The sequence below is a fragment of the Muscardinus avellanarius genome, assembly GCF_963383645.1.
Source record: "Muscardinus avellanarius genome assembly, chromosome: 3".
Taxonomy (NCBI): domain Eukaryota; kingdom Metazoa; phylum Chordata; class Mammalia; order Rodentia; family Gliridae; genus Muscardinus; species Muscardinus avellanarius.
This window is the reverse complement of record NC_137788.1, coordinates 119696914-119717809: the sequence shown is the minus strand read 5'-3', so window position 1 is coordinate 119717809 and position 20896 is coordinate 119696914. Positions and strand designations below refer to the sequence as shown.

The window sequence follows — 20896 nt, the reverse complement described above, 5'->3', positions numbered from 1 at the left end:
AGGTTTTCATGTTTCTTGGCCATTTGCATATGCTCTTTTGAGAAATGTCTAGTCGGGCCCTTTGAGTACTTTTTAATCCAGTTATTGTTTTCTTGGTGCTGTTTGAGTTCCTTATAAATTTTGGATAGTTAACCCAAATAGATGTACAGTTTGCGAATATTTCACCATTCCATTGGTTCTCTGTTGGGACTTAGGCATATTGCATCCATTTAGATACTGTATACACGGCTTCCTTTTGCACTCTCGTGGCAGACTGAGTAAATAAACAGTAAGTGTAAAGTCCACAGAGTCGAAAATATTTACTGTCTGGAACTTTACAGAACAAGTCTGCAGAGGCCCTCTGCAAATGACGTTTCCTTCCCAGGCATCACATCCAGATGCACGGCATCCAGGTCCCCACAATTTGTAACGTTAACTTTGATAACCCAGACAAGGTATTAATGTTTCTCAAGGACATAATTACATTTTCCCATGTACTTAATAAACAATGTGTAGGAAAGACAATTAAATAACATGCACAACTCATCAAAAATCTGCCCTCCCCAGACACTGAGCATCAGTGAGGGTTATTTTCCAGGGCAAATTTTGCAAAATGATGACTTTTCAATTTCAGTAATACCAGTTGACATTTTACTAAAATGAAAACAACGAAAAGTTTCTCTTCCCCTCTACTTGTGTCCACTGTCAGTGTAAGCTTTTGGATTCTCCGTTAATAGTCTACAATTTATTGTTTTCCTAAATTATTTTGAAACTCATACTGTGTGAGATTTTACCACTAGGACTCCCTTCAAGCTGACTCCGCTGGCCAATTGACATGACCCATTACTTTCCTGAGCATGTCCTTAATTTGAAGATATTCCAGGATCGTTTATATTTTCCCCACGATAGCACTAGAATCAGCAATTTCTCCAAAGAGGCATAGAATTGGGCAATTAGATGTGGGTGCCCTCTGTGCTCAGTACTACTGGGGTATTTAACCATTGGGCCTGTTGAGAAGAACCTGCATCTCCATCAACTTAACTATTTGTCTAATCATAAACTCATCACGATATTAAAATTCCAGCCCATCCAGAGAAGGGGTGTTCCTTGTCTTCCCGGGTCACATGGGTATCACCCATCTTCCACGCTGAGAACAATTCCCAGTATTGACCTCTTTACTCATTTTTCTTCAGTCTTATACCCAAAATAACTTCAAAATTAGTCCACCAAAACAGATATGGTATTCCTGTATGCTGCTTGTATAACCATATATTGCAGAATATCCAAATATTACGATCATGACAACATCTCTACTGTCCAACTCCATAATATGTGCCGAGTGTCCCTCTACAGCATACTGCTGGCCGTGTCCGAGCACAGTGGGAGTTTTGGTACTCCACGACTGACTGTGTATGTTAAACACCCACAATTCATCTGTGACATTGCCATCAATTGTTTCAATCCTGCCTCCGTACATAAAGATGTTTTCCTGATATAAGGCAAGAGAGTGTCCATATCTCTGGAGAGGTCCCCTGGATAGAGTTCCCACATTCCATATACTGCTTTCTAAATTATAACTACGGAGGGACTGAAGGGTTTAACGTTGGGCAGAATCCAGTACGACTCAGTGGAGTTCAAGGAGCAATCAGGACCTTGCCAGCTGTCATTGCAGACACACAGTTTTTCTCCAGTCAGGTCACAGTACCCGTGATCTGGACTGCCGCAATTGGCTTTACAGTAAGGGATGTCGCAAGCCTCGCCCTTCCAGTATTTATCACATTCGCAGTACACTTGACTCTGGACAGAGATACTAGTTGTACATTTTCCATGACCAGAGCAATTGTTAGGGCAAGAATTGATTGAATAAAAAATGTTGAAGCCAGTTAGATTATAGGCAGCATCACTAAAAAAGTGTAACAGTGCGTAGCCAGATGTTGTGACGACCTCAGGCACAGTTTCGTTCCCCCTTACCTCGGGGACTATCAAGCCACTAAGTACAGCTATTAAAGGTGCATATATTGAATCTCCATCATAAACATACATATGATCCCAGCTACATTCTGTAGCAAAGTGATTGAATCTCAATCTTAATACTGCATTTGGATAGCCTTCAATTAGCCATGTACATTTAGTTTTATACTTATAGTTAATTGGACCATCTGTTAAGTATCCAGAAGGTTCTGTTAACTTGAACCGGCCCTTGCAGTGCTGGCACTGGTCCCCCACCCAGCCCGGCTCGCAGACGCAGGTGGAGTTGACACAGCGGCCCGAGAAGCAGGAGCCAGGCCTCTCGCAGGGCTTGGACTGGGACACCTGCGCGTACAGCGCCAGGTAGAGGACGCCGTAGCACAGCAGCGCGCGGTGCCCGTCCCGCAGCCAGGAGGCGCCCGCCCGGCCGCACAGCCCCGGGACGGCGGGCTGCGAACCCCCGGCGCCCAGCTCCATGCCCCCGCCCGCCCGCCCGGGGATGCTCGCGCCGCCCGCCGCCCTCAGCGGCGCCGGCCCCCGTCTCGCTGCCCGGTGCGCGGGGGCAGATGGCCGCCACGGGCGCCTCCGCTGCGATCGCGCGCGGGCATCGCCGCCCGGCTTCCCCCGACCCGGCGCTCGGAGCCTGGCACCTGGCGGGCGGCTCGGAGCCCCACTCGCCGCGCTCACCGCCCGCGCCAACTGCCGGCTCCGCGAGGGGCCGGGGGCGGGGCCCAGGACAGCATATTTAAAGGGGTCTGTACACACTGGAGAACATGCAAGAAAGATACAGAATGTGCTAGGCTAAGGATGAGAGGCCCTGAGGTACTCACCAGGTTCACCCATGGACATGAAGAGCACAGGCATGAAGGTGCAGGCTGAAGGCCAGTGTGGCTGTGCCTGGTGGAGCTGGCCTGGGTTGGTGTGGCTCTCTGAGTGGTCTTTCCCAGGCTCTGTATTGTCCAGCAGGGGACTGCTGCACAGTATGTGTGTCTGGACCTGCCTGAGGAGCTCCAGTTTTGGGACCACACACCCCCTTGGTAGGAGCAGTCCAACTTCCCGAGTTGACCATCTGAGGACAGCTGGCTGCTAAGGTGAGAACTATGCTGTGGCAGGTACAGTGTCACCAAGTCTGTTAAGAGGCAGTGTCTCAGTCTCCTATGCAGTCTCGCATGTATTTTACTCAGTGCTGGGCCAGTGACCTCTGCTGATGGTAGTTGACACTGACAGGATGTCCTTCTGCCTATTCTGCCTTCTATCCCAGGATGCATCTCTGGCCAGTTCTGCAGACCTCCATCAGGCTTGGAGGGATGGGGCTCAGAGGCTCCTGAGCAGATGGGCAACTGAGCAAAAGGGGATGGACTCTCCCTCCCTCCTATGTAGGGACTTCTGGTGGCTTTGCTTCTTGTGTGGCTCCCAGAGGGCAAGAGTAACAAGGCTAGAGTGCATGAAGAGCCCTTAAGGATTTCATCTGCAGGTGAAAATTAAACTGATTCAGAAAGATTATTAAACACTCCCGATGGCATGAGGCAGGAGCGAAAGTCTTGCAGCAAGCCAGCAGCCAGAAGCCTGAAGCCTGAAAACAGAATCATGGTGGAGGACATTTCAGAGGATGAGCAAGGGGATGCAGTGGGTCTGGAGGAGCCTCTGAGATCCCAGCTTACAGTTGAGCTTCCCAGTCCCTATACACCATATGGCCAGGTCCTAGAAATCCCTCTGCAGGGACAGGCCCATGCGCCAAGTCACATGGTCTGCAACAATTAAAAAAAGAAAAAGAGAATGCTCTTTGCCATCTTATAGGAAAAGTGACGCTGAATGTAAAATGTGAACATGTAATAACATCCCAGTCTAGGAAGGAGAGGACATTTTTTAGTCCCTTTGTTAAGTCTGTTTTCCTGTTAACCTAAGGGAGCAGCTGTGGCAGCAGGGACATCAGAGTCATGTCTTCCTAGCTCCCCAGGGATCCAGAGCAGAGCTCAACACTAGAAAATAATCTCACCTACACCATGGCCAAGGGTGCCATGGTGGCAGCATCTTGCCAGTGGTAGAAAAGCTCACCACACCTCCTGAGATCCAGACCATTGTGCACCAAATCATCTCAGGCTGCCACCCCAAGTGGTGAGTGCTGGCTCTGGCCAACAGCAGTGCGGCAGCCTCAAGAAATCCAGAAAAAATAATCTAAGAACTTGAATGTGACCTCAGAATTTCAACATCTTAAGCAACAGGCTCCATGCTTCAGGGATGCAGAAAATAAGGTTCAAAAGCCCATGCACTCACACAAGGTGGCACCCTCAGTGGTACAGCCAGCCTTCCAGACACCAGGCAGCAGTACAGCCAGGTAAATGCTTGCATTACTCAATACTCATTGGAACACTTACCAGAGCAGCCACAAGATCTGTTGAGCTATTCCTGTTAGAACCTCTAGAGACACAGGAAAGGTGCTTAAGGTGCACTCCCTGCACAGGGTCACAGGGGGTTGCTCCACTACACTGGGTGCCCTTCACATGTGTGGGTAGGGAAACACAGCTGCAGAACAGAGGGTCTGAGCCCTAGGCAGAGAGTGTCGGGGCCCCAGGTTGTGTGGAGCACAGGATGGAAAAACACAGAACCCTGAATTTACATGGAACTGATTAACAGTGACACCCAGCACCCTGAAACCTAAACACAAAGCTGTCAGAGGTGAGAGAGGTGCGCAAACACTCACAGAGTGGGATGAAAAGCTGCCAATAGGTTCTAGAACAAATGAGAGACTTTTAGCCGGACATGGTGATGCACGCATGTAATCCCCGCACTTGAAAAGTGGAGCCAGGAGGATTGCTCAGGCTCGAAGCCAGCAGCGCTGGTATAAGAGACCCTGCTTCCAAATAAAAAGTATAAAAATAGGTCTGAGTATGTAGCCCGAGAGTAGAAGGGTTTACTGGAACCCCAGAACTACCAAAAAAATAAAAAAAGGAGAGACTTTGGAATATACTCCAGAATCTACCACAGTGAGCAGACATACATATTTCATATGGGCCCAGCCTTATATATGTAAATTAGTAGGACAGTTGTTCTTTTATTTCCTTTTTTTGGTTCTTGTTTGTTTATTTTCTTTTTCTCTCACACTGTCACTAGTTCTTTTCTTTTTGTCCTTTTTTCTATTTTATCTTTCTTATTTTTTCCTTTCAGTTGTTTGTTTTTTGTCTTTGATTAATAAGTATTAGTTTTTGTAACTTGTTTTGTTATTTTATTCATGGTTGTTTGCTTCTTCCTTCCTCTCAATTCCTCTTACAGCACTCCTCACTGTAGCTTACCTACATCTCTTGTCTCAAACTTTATTTTTTTCTCTTACTGTATGTCCTTGTTTGGTGTGTGTGTGTGTGTGTGTGTGTGTGTGTGTGTGTGTGTGTGTGTGGTACTGGGGTTCCTGGAAGCCCTTCTACCTCTGGGCTACACTCCCAGACATATTTTTACATTTTTATTTGGAAGAGTGTCTCCTAAGCGATCCTCCTGTCTCTGCCTCCCAAGAGAGGGGATTACAAGCGTGCACCACCACGCCCGGCATGTCCTTGTTTTATATTTTAGGTCTTTCATATCTCCATACTTAAATCCTAACTACAAGAGTTCTACTGTCTAACCTTCTCTCATTTTCAACCAGATACTAACTTATTAAATTCTTACTAACCTAATAATATCCTCTACTTTACCCAACTCCTGTACCCATCATCCCAGCTCCTTCTTCATTACCCCCATCTCACCATTGAAAAAAGCACTACTTACCTGCTGACGCCTCTAAATTCCTACTATTAAGATTGGGTCAGACTTAATACTCATAAAAGACAAGATGCCAAGATATCAGAAAAACAAGCCTGAGGACCCTGAAAACATGAGAACTAGGAACAGTGAAGAAATAACAGAAATCATGAATACTGACCTACAAGAAATGCAAGGAGAATTCCAAGTCCTGTTATTCAATATAATGAAAGGCCTCATAGCAAGTTTACAGAAAATGAAAGCAGAAAATGGAAACCGTGATAGGTACACAAGGGAGAGTCTACTCAATGAATTTATACTTCAAATAGTTGAAATGAAAGGTTTAATTATATATATATATATATATATATATATATATATATATATTACTACTTTTGGGGGTACTGGAAATTGAACCCAGAGGTGCTCCAAATATGAGCTACACTCCAGCCACATTTTGTGTTCGTTTCAAAATACAGTCTTGGTACGTTGCTGAGAGTGTTGCTGCATGGGGGAGGCTGTCCTCAAACCTAAAATCCTGCTGTCTTAGCCTCTCAAGACTGGGATTATAGGTGTGCACTGCCATGCCCTGCTTTTTATCACAATTTTAAGTAAAAATATAAAATCTCCTGTCATAGCAGGACATAAAGCCTTCTGGCACATATGGGTATGCTCAGAAACAAAGTATGTTTTTCCCTGGTATTACTTAGGTGCATACAACTACAGAAATATTTGCAGGAAAATGTGTGATCATACATTGAATGCATTCTAGGTGTGTCCCTTCTCCCACCAGTTGTGCCACTGAAGATATTTCTGGTGACTGGTTTTAACTCAGCTGCTATGGAAAATATTTTCTTTATTCCAAGACTTATTCTGATGAAAACACACATGGCTGTTGAGGGCTATGACATTAGTCATTATCCCCAAGATCTTAAAAAAAAAAAAACTAGGTTCTAAATTTATTTTACTTTATTTTATTTTTGCTTTGATATTCATTGTTTTCTTTTTTAAATAAATTTTTATTGGCACATTGTAGTCAAACTTCACAGTGAAATACAAGACTTGTGAGGGTATACAAGCATATTTCATCCAATTAGCCCTTATCCCGACCCTGTCCCATTCCCTCCCCCTCTCTCGATCCCAAGCTTCATTTGGTGATTAACTTTGATACATTTGTTTACGTACATCATGCGTTTTAAAGAGATTTCATCTTCCCCCATCCCATCCCCTCTGATTGGTCACCTTGATTGCTCTTCCATGTGGTTCTTTCTTCAACTAGCTCTCCTCCCATTACCCATTTCTTTCTAATTTTTGCATAGTAGAAAAAGCATCTGACTTTCTATTTTCTATGATGTTTCTCTGTGTATGCCATATTGCAAGTTCCGTTTCTGCTCCTGAAGGCCCTGCAGCCAGCCTTTCCCCCTGGTAAACTCTGATCCTGGCCTCACTGGCTACAGCAATGACCTTGCCTCATGGAAGACCCCAATCCCTAACCTGCTGACTCCGGCTCTGGCCTCACCACTTGGGAGGCTCCGATCCCTTCTTCAGAGGCCCCAGCACCGCCTTGCCTCAAGGCAGGCTCAAATCTTGAACTTGCTGTTCCTGTGATCGCCCTCACCCCTCGGCTGGCTCGTTTCCCGTCCTCAGAGGATCCAACGTCAGCCTTGTCTCACAGCAGGCTTCAATCCTGTCACGCTGGCCTAGTGTCCGGCCTCACCCCTCGGCAAGTTCCCATCCCGGCATCGGAGGCCTCAGCTCTGGCCTTGCCTCACAGTAGGCCCCAATCCTGGTCAGGCTGGTCCTGGCACTGGCCGAACTCCTCAGAAGGCTCCGATCCTGTTCTTGGAGGCCTTTGCAGCAGCCTTGTGTCACAGCAGGCCCCGGTCCTGGCCTTGCTGGCCCTGGCACTGGCCTAACCCCTCGGCAGTCTACGATCCTGGCCTCGAAGGATCTTACACCAGCCTTGCCTCACAGCAGGCTCCAATCCCACTTCCGCTGGCCCTGCACTGGCCTCACCCCTCGGCAGGCTCTGATCCCAGCCTTGGAGGCCCTGGCACTGGCCTTGCCTGGTTCTAAATTTGGCTTACTGTGATTTACCCTAAATACTAAAAAATTCTGGTTAGGTTTATGTTTGCACTGCAATTCCCTAAAGTTAATTGGATAAATTAAGCATGTACAATTATAGGTCTTCTACTTGTGGGTTTACTATTAAAAATGTTATTTGCACTCATACCCTTCTACGTTTTCTTTCATATCTCTTTGCCTCAATTCTTCCATACTATAGATTTCTCACCTACTGTACAAAGAAATTGTATATTTTTATGTAATTTGATTTTGGATTCTGTCATCTTATGTACTGTTATTAAAATATAATTGTTGCCAATAATATATATATATATTTTGGTGGTACTGGGTTTCCTGGACACACTTATACCTGCGGTTACACTCCCAGACCTATTTTATATATTTTATTTGGAAACAGAGTCTTGTAAGCCAGCAAGGTTGGCTTCGAACCAGCGTGATCCTCTTGTCTCCGCCTCCCAAGCGCTAGGATAACAAGCGTGAGCCACCATGCCTGGCCAATAATAAAATAAATTTGTAAAGCTTGCAATTTTTAGTAATTACTGACAAAATTCCAATGGAAAAAAATCACTTACAAAACATGCAAACTTTACAGTCCTCCACATTTTTAGCTCAATGGCCTTTGGACTTATTTATACCACCATGGTTTCTTGCCTTCACAGTTAGACTGAATGGCCATGTGAACTTTGCTCCAGAATTTCTTTAGTCTATAATTTTTGGGAAACTGTTACTTAGATACCATAGTTAGACTAGAGTTTTGCCAAAATCTCATATGCATTCTAAAAGCCTATGCATAGAATTTAGAGGAGAGTCTCCTCAGATGAAAGCCAGTTTTATAGCCACCAATGGACACCTGTTCTCAAGACTTCTGAGACTGCCATTTGTGCTGTCCTCTCTGGCTTATTCCTGAAAAAGATGGCTCCTTAGGGTCAATTCAAGGACACAGAACATAACAAAAAATAGCTCCTATCGGATATCATTTAACGTTTTCCTTCTATTCTCCAGGGATTTCAACACTTTTCCCCAATCTCACTTAAACCACCAGCCTATTTTTTATTGCCTGTTTGGAATGAAAGGATTCAGGCACATCTTAATTCACAAGATTCAAAATCATGATTTTTGGACAAAGTTCACAAAGATATGAGGGACAGGGAGGGAATGGGGTGGGAATTGGGTAGGGATTAATCCAGTGATGTGTACATGTATGTACACACAAGTTTTTTACCCCAATATGATGTATGAATATAATGCACCAATAAAAAATTTAAAAAAAATCAATGAGCAGCAACAAAGCTGGGCATGGTAATTCACATGTATAATCCTAACATTTGGAAGGCTGATACAGGAGGTCACAGGTTTGAGGCCAGTCTCAGCAAGTTATCAAACTCCTCAGCAACAGAGTAAAATAGTGAGACCCAGTTTTAAAAGATAAAATAATGGAAGTATAGCTCACAGAAATATCCTCATTAACACACACACACACACACACACACACACACACACACACACACACACACACAGTAGCCACAGCACTTGAGTGACTAAAAGTATTCTTGCAAGTTTTAATTAAATGTAGAAAGTCACATTCCCTCTCAAAGAACTTTTTTATTAAAAAATATATTCCAGAAGAAAGAGACAATACCACAATAAAGGAGGAAACCCCCATTTCAAAATAATGCTCTCAATCCTGCTATGGATTCTTGAAAATAATCTCACCCTCTATGCTGCCTATGCGTCCCCAATCTATCATATAGTGAGCCCTTTCTGGTCTAAATTTCAGTTCCTATTCCAAAGAAAATATTTGATTTTCAGTAAGTCAATATCCCTGGGATCTAAGCACAGGTGACATGCTCAGTCTAAACCAAATGGAAGTCTCACAACTCTGGGGATTGTTGTTATTGAGTTGCTCAATTTTCTAAATTGTAAAACAAGCAGAAAAATTTTTGTATATCTCTTCTGTTATTGGCTCATTTTTACTCATTCAATATTTATTATTGCAAAAGAGTATACATGATAACAATGGACATCTGATAAAACTAAAAAATAAATAGATATATTCCAATATTTTTACTGTGATTCACATACAAATAATTTATCACAGAAATTTCAGAAATACATATTTCTACATTCTTGCGCTGCCTTTTCCATTTTATATCATATCTGTTTTCCTAATTTTTATGAATCTGCCATTAGTAACAGAAAGTGCCATGCAAAACAGATTACAAACTACATAATGCAGAATTCTTGTATTAGAATGAAGTGCTGAATTCTCTTTGTTAATAGCCACACAACTCACAAATGTCAAACTATGGAACCAGCAAAGATGTCAATCAACAGATGAATGGATTACAAAACAGATTAATGGATTTCATTGAATACAATAAAATTTTACTCAGCCATGAAGAAGAACAAAATTATATCATTACACGGAAATGGATGGAATTGGGAAACATTATGCAAAGTGAGATCGGTCAGTAACAAAAAGTACAACCCCAGTAACAAAAAGCCAAACCCCAACTGTCATCGAGGTGTGAGGGGGAAGGATGGGAAAATCACCCATCACAGGTGGAGGAGCCTCCGGGTATGGCTGGAGCATGGGGCGCTGGACCAAGTCCGGAGGTGGAGCTGCTGGGGCCTCCTGGCTGGGCTGGCCCAATTGTCGGGTCCTCAGTTCTAGCGCTGAGGGGCAGCTGCTGCTGATGTAGCCAGCTGCTGATGGCCCTCCACAGGAAAGACCTCAGCATGAGTTCTGCCACTGCCTAGTTTCCTCCCCTCCTGCTCCTCTCCCTCTGTCCTCCCTCTCTCCTCTTCCCACACCTCGACCTTTTCTCTTTTCTGTGCTTTGTGTTCCCTTGCCTTCCTCCTCTTACCCTCTGCCTTGCATAGGCAACTAGCGTCTTTCCATCTTTCTTCCTTTGATTCTTCCTTCCTCCATCCTTGTCTTCCCTCAACTCCTCTTTTCCCCTCCGACCTTTCTTCATTTTCTCACCCACCAACACGACCTCCCAGCCTTCTGCCCTCTCTCTCTAACATCCTCCCTTCTTCCTCAGCATCCTCCTTCCCTCTCCTCTCCTACTTTTCTCCACCCCAGCCCCCACCTCAAGCCTCAGCCACTTGGCCCTAGCAGCTCAGTCCTGCAGGGAGTCTTGGGAGCCCATAGCTAAGCACCAGAAGCTGAGCACTGCCTGCGCTGCCTGTCTGCAGTCTCCGCCATGGCTCAGGAGGAAATGGAGCTGGACTTTGAGCCTGACACTTCCCCTGGGGGCGCCCTGAGGAGGTCCAACAGTGCTCCCCAGGCCCATGCCAAAGTCTGGACCAGCACCACCGCAGCCTGCCCCTGGGGACCCAGGCGCCAAGCCCCGCCCTGTGCGTTTTTCCCGCCGACGCAGAGGCTTCTGGGCCGCCAGTTCCCTCAGACCACGCGCACTTCCGGTTGGGGCAGAAGCGCCGCCATAGTCATGCGCGAGGCAGCGCTGTGGCCGCACCCCGCCGCGCTATGGAGGTGACTCCAAGGCGCCCGCGGTGCTGACTGGCGGGGCCGAGAGGATCATGCAGCAGAACCAGGACGGCCATCCTGACCTGGTGAGTCCTGCTGCACAGCCGCGGCCTGAGCCCCGGAAAGGCCAGGCCTGTGCGAGGGCCGCGGTGGCTGGGCGGGTGGTAATGGTGGTGCCGGGTGTGTGACTGCGCGTGCGCGGGTCTAGGCGGGAAGCCGGAAGAGGGCTGAGGGTGGCTGGGCTCCTAGGCTCTGGGCCGCGGTGCTTTAGCCCCAGGATGCTGTATCATGGGCACCGATTAAGGGGCATTTGTCTGCAGCCTAAGGATTACAAGGATGGTAGGAGACAGGGCAAGTGAACAGGGTAGAAACCATATATATGTGCCCAATGTGGCAAAGGCTTCAGCCACAAATCAGGGTTCCTGGTCAGCAGAAGGCCCACAGGGGAGAAGCGTTACAGGAGCCAAGAATGTGGAAAGGCCTTCCTGTGTACCTCATGCCTGCACTAACTTGAGCGGTTCCACAGGGGAAAGAAGCCCTCGGCGTGTGATCAGTGTGGCAAACAATTCAGCTTTGGCTGTGCCTGTGCACCTACCAGAGGCAGCACACGGAGAGAAAAAGAGAGGTCACCTGAGTGTACAAAGGGCTGCAGATAGAAAATGGGTCTCCTTATTCTTTATTCTTTTTGTGGTACTGGAAATTGAACCCAGGGGTCCCCTGCACAGAGGCACAAACTTAGAGCCCTAATTTTATTTTGAAACAGTTGTTGCTGAAGCTGGCTTCATTCCTCTGCTCCTCCTGACTCAGCCTCCACAGCACTGAGATTATAAACATGTACCACCATGCCCAGCGTTATTATGTATTTATGTTGCAAAACTCTGGATTTGTTTTCTTAGTTTCATTTTTCAATTGCTCACTATTCTTGAATAGAAAGATGATTTATGTCAGGGGGTGAAGCTCAGTGATGGATGGCTTGCCAGGCCTGTGCAGGGACTGGGGTGAGAAGAGCAGCAGTTTCTGGCCATAAAAATATATTTAGGCAGATTTTGTGATGAATTTGTTTTGTAAGCAGCCTGAGGACCTGGATGTTGCTGGCAGGAGGTATTGGGTGCAGGTTTTGTGGGTTTGAATGGGGTGTACACAGGAAGAATCTGGCCTTAGGGGTTGGTGGGGGCAAAAGGGAGAGTAGGTAGAACCCAAGAGACATTGTACTGGGTAGAACAAACTTGAAGAGTTCATGTGTGCTGCTGAGGCTTCGAATATACTCATGAGTTCACTGGTCGTGGTGACTTGCATTCAGAGGATTCAGGGAACTTAGGCTGCACTATCTGAGTATGAGTTGACATATGACCCCTATATCCAGTGTGACACTGCCCATCGTGTTTGAGCTGAAGACTACAGGCTGGGGTGGTTATTTTTTGCAGCAGGTTTTGGTGCCAGAGTTCTGATTCCTTTCTAGGTCTAGGATCACATTTTCTAGAGGGAGGTGGGGTTAAGAACCATGGTGCAGAGACCCAGACTCTGAAGGAATCAGAGTTGAAATTGCACGTCTGAGCCTGAGAGGGGTGAGGATGTGAAGATACCCACAGGGCACCTGCCCAAGAGGTTGGACAGAAACACAGGTGGTAACTTCTGGTAGTGCAGATTTTTTGGTTTGGAAATGGTAGCAACAGAGGTTGGTCTGGAGACTTTAGCTGTGCAGGAACGTCCAGCATGGGTAGGTTTGGGCCATAAGAACACCAGTGAAACTCGATGTGCCCCAAATACACCATCACATTTGGTTGTCAGGTGTGTGGCAACCTTGCAAGGGGCTCTCTCACTTGGTGAATCCTATTTCATAACCTTGGCTCCACATTTTGGTCCTACAAACACCACCCGGACATCAGAGTTGCTGGGCCACCATGGGAGACCTGTGTCACACCTTTCATGGCTGCCCTGTTTTCCTCTCCCATCTTGTGGGTTCTTTGGGAGTTGGGGGATTGAACCCAGGAGCATTCTACCTGTGAGCTAGAGTCTTCCTCAGTTGCTGAGGCTGTTCTCAAGGAACAGGCAGCCCTCCTGTCTCATCCTCACAAGTACAGTAACCATTAGTAAGTGGTGCCCTGATTTCCTGTGGGGACCAGGATGGTGGATGTGTGAGCTCCTGGCAGGTGCTTCTTGGATGACTCCCTGATGCTGCCATGCTGGCTGCAGTGTCTGCAGCCCGGAGCAAGATGATGCAGGTGATGTGAATGTGGAGGGAGTGGCCGGAGCTGCCTGCAAGGAGGCTGTCTTCCACCCCATGTGGGGTCCAGCCTCTCAGAGGAGCCCCAACAGATGCAATACTAGGCCACCAGGCCAGATACAGATCAGCAGGAGCCTCACTGGTGGTGTTCCATTTGCATGTGGAGTTTGAAGCCAACACCACCTGCCAGTTCAACAAGTTCCAGAGGGGCAGCTGGAAAGCAGAGTCCTGGCTCCCTCTGCTGGGTGAGCTGACGGGATGGGGAATGAAAGAACTAGAGGAATTGCCATGAAGGCAAAGGGGGCACAAGGGGAGCAGTGTGGGTTCCACTGCAGATTCCCCACTAGGACCAAAGTGGAGGGCAGGGCAATGGTGGAAGATGGGCTGTGGTCCAGGGAGAGAGCAGAGACCCCAGGAAAGGAAAACCTTGAAGCCCAAGGGCAAGCATGAAGGAAACACTGCACATGCAGATCCTGAGCTCCTTTCTCACCCACCAGTATGAGCTTTGACAGTAGTGTCTTCTACAAGACTCCTTTACTTTGTAATAGTACAGAAATTTATCTAGAAGAAACCGTTGAAGGAGTCACTTTATTTTCTTTCTTTCTTAATACTGGGGATTGAACTCAGGGAGCTCTGCGCTATACCCGCTTTGCTTTCTTTAGTTTTTTTTTTTTTCTTTTTTCAGAAACAGTTGTCATTACTCTAGGCTGCTGAGAGTCTTACTAAGTTGCAGAGTCTTGCATTGAGCCTGCAATTCTGTTTTACCATCCCAAGCAGTGTGATTATAGCTGTGCATCACCATGCCCAGGTAGAAGGGGACACTTCCTGGGCTGGCCCCCTTGCCTGTCCCCACCAGCTCCTTATGTCTGTTAGTTTCTGATCCTGCTTTTGTTGGCAAAGGAAAAGTTGAATCAGAGAGGAGGGAGGCCAGGTAGCCTCATGCACAGCAAGGAGAGCTGCCTGGATTCCCGGAGCATCTCATGGGACCCTGGGGTCATTTTCATGTGTACCAGGGAAGGTATGGCAGACACCTGCGTAAGAGATCTTGGTTTCTCCATCCCACCCACCAACACCCCTAGGTGCCAGACACCTGCCTAGGCATTCTGGTGGGTCACTAGCAAATATCAAGTGCTCAGCACAGTGCCTGGCACAAACAATAGCACAAATGGCATTTCCTGTGGATCCAGCAAAGCTAGTGTTCTGGTTCTTGGTTTTAGGCTGAAGAATAAAGAGAATCAGTAAAGGAGAAAGCTTCCATCAGCAGTTACTCAGGGCATGACAGGAAGAGCCCCAGGGAAGTGTCAGGATTAGGAGTCACCAGAGTGATGGTTTAGGTCCAGTGAGTAGGATTTTGGAGTCACAGGGACCTTGTGGTGAAGGCCAGCTCTGCCACTTCCTGCTCATTCGTGTTCCTTCTTCATTTTCTTTGCACAGCACTCTCCTTTCCAACTTCAGACTCAGAAGACACATCTGAGTCTCCCATCCCAGCCCTGCTCTGTCTTGGTCATCCCTGCCAGGGGAATACCCATCTTTGCCTGGGGACCTGTACCCCATGAAGGCAGGGTGGAGGGGGGTTCTCTATCATTGCTTAGTGTCCAATTTCCCAAGCAAGCACTATTTATTGAGCACTCATTATGTGCCAAACAGCATTCTGGTAGTTTGCTGCATATATCCTTTTATTTTCATTCTTTCCTTTTTATTGTTTTTTGATATCAGAGGATGAACCTAGGAGAATTTTACCTTTTCTGCTTTTACAATTTTTTTTTCATTTGTTTTGTAGTAATGGTGATTGATCCCAGGAGTTTCTACCTCTGAAATAGATCCCCAACTATTTTTCCATTTTATTTTTAAACAGTGTCTTACTAATTTGCTGAGGCCGGCCATGAACCTCTGATCTTCTTGTCTCAGCTTCCCACTTGTTGGCTTTGCAAATGTGCACCAACATGCCCAGTTCCTTTTTGTTTCAAAACAGGATCTTTGCTAAATTTCTCTGGGCTTCTTTGAGTTTTTTGACTGTCTTCAAACATGTGAACCTTCAGCCTCAGCCTAATACTGGTTACAGACTAGTACCACCAAGCTCAACTTTTGCTGCATACATTTTAATTTCCCATAATTTCTTCATTATCTAGTTAACAAAAAAAGAAACTAAGGCTTGTCCATGGCCACCCAGCTACTTAGGGACAAAGCTCGGATTTGAACCAGGCCATGCTGGACCCTTCAGTAGTCCTTCACTGCTACTGGGTCCTGTGGAGTGACCAGAGATAGAAACTGACCTCTCCCATTGTTCTCTCCCTAGCACGACTCTAGAACACCATGGAAACCCAGAGCCCTTGCTAATGAACTATTGTGTCCTTATCAGGAGGCACCTGCTCACCCAAGTCACCTGGTCATTACACCTGAATGAATTGCCCAGATGACTGGAAGAGAGAAGTGAGAGCAGGTGACTGGAACCATGACTGACACATTTGACATCACCAACTTCTTGATGCTGCTGTCCTGGAACCAGGTACATGGCGGGGACGATGTCTGTATAGTGGAAAACCAGAGTTGGGAGGAGCCATTCCTGCTGCCTATGACCCCCTGTGTACATTGAGTTCTGCATGTGAGCTGCCTCCAAACCCACTGTCTGCACCTCAAGCCATGTACAACACCACCATCACCATTTACACTGGCTACTCAGGTCAGAGTCCATTCCTCTCCCCAACTGGTCTACCCTGGTTCCCCTAGCCAGTGTGGATGTTGACATCCCATACTGTTTCCGTTTGGCAGCGTCTACAACCACTTTCCTCACATGTCCCCACGGGCTTTCCCAGCCATTATCCATACTGCTATGCCCATAGTTTACACTCAGGCCCTAGTCAGTGTTCTACACTGTTTCACCATTGTCTGCACTGGACCTGTGCACAGGAGGCAGTGCTGCCCCCACTGTCCACAGCAGCCACGTAGGGACTAGTTGGGGTAGTTATCCTGTCCTCATGTTGCCTAAACTGGCCCCTGTGACGCCATCCACAACCTTTTTTTAATACTGCAGATTAAACTCGAGTGTTGTGACTCTGAGCTCTGCCCTCAGACCGTTTTATATTCTATTTTGAACCAGGTTTTCAGCAGACTGCAGAAGCTGGCCTTGGTTTACAAACTTCCTGCCTCAGCCTCCCAAGTCCTGGGGTCACAGTTGTGACTCCCCAGGCTAATCCTGCCCCACATGTTTTTACACTGATTTCTTGAGCATTTCTCAGGCTGCACCCCAAACCTCTGAGGCCTTTTCCTGCTATGAAGTGAAGCCAACGTATTTGTATACCCTTGGCAATCTCCCACTTCTGGGCCTGTGTGTTCTTTCCTCCAGAGCCGTCTCAATTCCCCATATCCATCTATGCTGACAGCCAGTATCTTACCTTTAGATTGAATGCCCTGTTCTACAATGTCCACAGTAACCCAGCATCTATGGGCCAGGACTGGGGCACTTTAATGAGGACACCCGGATCTAGGTCTGAGGGAGGATGCTGTGCCTGGGTCCCTGGGTGTGAGGGAAGAAGGCTGGGGCCTGGATCTCTGGGTCTGAAGGAGGAGGGCTGGGGCAGAAGGGGGATCCAGGATAGTAGAGAGTGAGAAAGAGCACAACTCTGGGTCCCAATAGTGTTGGTGGCAAGTAAGTGCACTGGTTCATGCAGGCAGTGGTGGCAGCTGCCACAGGCTTAGTGCCAGCCCTCCCCTTTGGGAATCTCAACACGTGCAAGGTCAGCAAACTTTCCCTGCCTGGGTAAAAGGCTAAGTTCAGGGCTAGGGCCAGTGTTTAGTATAAACAAGTTCCTGAGTTCAGTCCTGGGCACCAGAAATCCAAAACCAACTGGTGAAAAGATCAGCCATAGTTTGCAGAGAATCTGTATCTGTCTCCAAACTGCATCCTGTGGGGCCCAGGTAACACCACCTCCCTGTTAACCTGGTGAACTTCCTTGATTGAGTCTCCACTGGTCATTGTGTACATGAGAAAGCTGAGGCTCACAGCAGTAAGTTTTCTCCAAATTCAGGAGGTTGGATAAAAAGAAAATTTTTGTATATTTTTAACTTATTTGTTGTTTTTTGAGGTTTTTTTTTTTGGTTTGTGTGTGTATGCTGTGGATTGAACTCAGGGACATTCTACCTCTAATCTACATACCCAGCCCTTTTTATTTTTATTATTTTGAAACAAGATCTTGCTACATTACTATGTTATGGCCTGAAACTTGTGATTCTTCTGTTTCAGCTTCCCACCTAACTGGGCTCAAAGGTGTGTGCCACCAGGCACAGCTAAAGATTTTCAGTTTGTGTTGGGCAATGACACTTGAGCGGTTTTTTCTTGAATCTGCAGTCTTGCCTTCTCCGCCTGTTAAGCCCCAGTATTGAGGCAGTTTCTGAGGGTAGGTGTCAGGATGGAGGATGGGAGAACATCTACCAAGCAGGTATCAATAGAGACATGAAGGACAGGAATCTATTAGCAGCTGGCTGGAGTGAATCCTATTGAAATAAGAAGAGATGCCCCAGTGGACCCCAGGCCCACAGTCAGGAGAGGAAAAGCTGTTCCATCCTAATGGAAGAAGGGATTCAGAAATCTGAGAAATAGTGGATCATTTCTCTATTTACATGGATCATTTTCTGTTCAGAGACCTATAAGGCAATGCCCATCCTGTAGGTGTGTGAGCGAGGGTGGAGGAAAGGCTGGTTGATAAAATCTCAGGGTAGACAATTTCACCCTGGATGCCAGAGAGTCAGCTGAGAGTATCAAAACTGCCAGGTCATGAGTAGAGTCGGGATGAGGTCAGCTACCGGCAGAGCTACACAGGGCCAGGTGGGCTCCGCAGGTGTGGACAGCTGAGTCTTCTTCAGCCTGATTTTTAGATCATGTGGCTCTATGGCCAAAGGGAGTGGGAAGAGGAAATTCAGATTCTATCCCTGAGCCAAATTCCTCCTATGGAGGCCTTTTGGCCATGAACAGCATTCTGTTAATCTGGAGATACAATCAATCCCAGGACTTAGAGCATGAGCAGATCACTAGATGTGCTCTGTAATAACCCCAGGGTTGTTATGGGTCCGTTTGTGTTGTGGTGGTGGTGTCCTCTCCTCATGGCTTAGGCAGTGATGGAGAAAGGCCCAACCTTGATAAATTCCTCAGGGTGCACTCAACCTTGGAGACACATGAATGTAACTTCCAAGAGGAGGAGCTGAAAAGAGGGAGCATCCTACGTAGATGGAAAACCCTCACCAGAAGGTTGCCCTGCCACACTTGGGTCAATCTGATCCAGGAGGTTATACCTGTAGATGGAAGCACAAGGATTGGAGCAGCCCTGGTCTGCTCAGCCTCTTCCCTGGACCAAACCTTCCTGTTCCTTACACCAGCAAGTGGAGGGGACCTTGGAAGGGGAAGCCCAATCCCATCCACTGTGTTGGAGGAGTGGGACTGCTTTGCAGAACCAGTTCTGTCCTGGGTAAAGTGTTGGTTTCATCTGAAAGGATCACTGCATTCAGAGTCCAGAGGGCTCAGCATTACACAGTAGAATCACAAGGACAGAGATGTTCAACTTGCTGTAAGTGTTCAAGTTCTTTCTCAGCCTTCATCTTTCGTCAGAATTTCCTCCAGGGGCTTTTTGTTATTGGGTTATAAAACAAGTACTATCAGCCAACAACAGAGGGTCACCACCAAATTATATTCTCTCTGCCCGCTCACAGCTTTGCATCTCTGAGAATACAGTTAAATCAATTTTGAGTTCAGGAACAGGAAAGAACATTCAGACCTCCTGCAATTTCTCTACTCTGCTTTGCCTTCTAGTTTCCTGCTCTGTGCAAAAGTCCTGTCCTCCCAAGAATTCATTCTTTGCTGTTGCAATAATTTTTTTTCCTCTTCTCCACAGACAGATACTTTTTAGAACCAGGATTTGTTATTTTATGGAAATATTAAAGTTAGAAATAATTGTGGGGGCGGTAGTTCAAAGGTAGAATGTTCCTGGCTTCAATTCCCAGTATGAAAAAGAAAAAAAGGAAGGACAGCTCTTTTAATGTTAAAAGCCTTTCACAGCTTCCATTTCTCGGATTCTCTGGGACTAAAAATTGTTAAGACAACAGTGGAATGCTTAGTCACCACTCTCCCACCCACGGGCTTAGACCAGGGGCAAACTTTGTGTGTTATTAGGTGTCAGGTCCTTCAGTGGGTGTGGGAATGCATGGAGAGCAGACCCAGGTTTCTGACTCCTGCACTCCTCCTTGGAGACATAGGAAACTGCTGACAACACAGTGCAACAAGTGCAGTAAGGTGAGGCTGGAGTCTCTAATCAGGGTCTTATGAGGCTGAAATTCATATGTGGCTGAATGCATTTTATTGTGGACTTCAGACTATTCTTCCAAAAGCACTACAGAGGACGAAAAATTCATTTTCAGCTGGGCGTGGTGGTGCACACTTGTAATCCCAGCATTAGGGAGACTGAGACTGCGGTGCGCAGACAGCCTCAGCTACTTAGTGAGGCCCTCTGCAACTTATTGAGACCCTGTTTCAAAATAAATAATAAAAAAATAGGCCGGGTTTGGTGGTGCACACTTGTAATTCTTGCACTTGGGAGGCAGAGACAGGAAGATCATGCATGTTCAAAGCCAGCCTCGCTGGCTTAAGAGACCCTGTTTCCAAATAAAAAGTATAAAATAGGCCTGGGAATGTAGCCCGGAGGTAGAAGGGCTTCCAGGAAACCCAGTTCCACCAAAAAAAAAATGAATAAAGAAAGCAGGGCAGGGGTTTAGCTCAGAGGTCGAATGCCCCTGGGTTCTATCCCCAGACTGGCAAAAAAGAAAAAAAAGAAAAATTCATTTTCTATGGTTGGAGAGCTATGGATCCTCCTTATGTGCTAAATGTCAGTCAGAGACACTGTGTGCCTTGCAGGGTCATCTGCATTCTTTCTTACCCGGTATTTCTGACAAAGCCTGATATGTATGTTTCAAGTGCTCTGCAAAGCCGGGCATGATGGCAAATGCTTGTAATTCCTGTACTTGAGAGGCTGAGGCAGGAGGATCACAGGTTTGCAACTAGTCTCAGCAACTTGTGAGACTCTGCATATTAGTGAGATCAAGTTTCCAAATAAAAGAATAAATATAGGACTGAGGTGTAGCATGGAGGTTGAATGCCCCTGGGTTGCATCCCAAGAATGACAATGAATGAATGAATGAATGAATGAATGAATGAATAACATAAAATAAAGTTCTCTGGAGCCAGTAGCAGAGATTGGAACTTGATCCCTACTTCATGTTTCTCCTGCAGGATCCAGAGCCAGTCCCCAGCCTGAGAGAACAGAACAGAGGGAACAGATAAAACAAAGTCAGCAGATTGGCAGGAGGAGAATAATTGAAAATGGATCAAGTAATGGTGAAGGAGGTGGGAACCAAAGAGATTAGAATAAGGGTAA

General features: G+C 46.6%; 1 protein-coding gene across 1 annotated transcript; it reads right to left on the bottom strand.

Moving 5' to 3' along the window:
- Nucleotides 1-1174: 1174 nt before the first annotated feature.
- Nucleotides 1175-10739, bottom strand: LOC308260311 (attractin-like protein 1; the record flags this gene model as incomplete). The annotated part of the gene is given in 6 exon segments (XM_080691617.1): nucleotides 1175-1557; nucleotides 1560-2711; nucleotides 2778-3030; nucleotides 4323-4365; nucleotides 5704-5723; nucleotides 10629-10739. Coding segments are annotated over 6 exon segments (1962 nt in total).
- Nucleotides 10740-20896: the final 10157 nt, after the last annotated feature.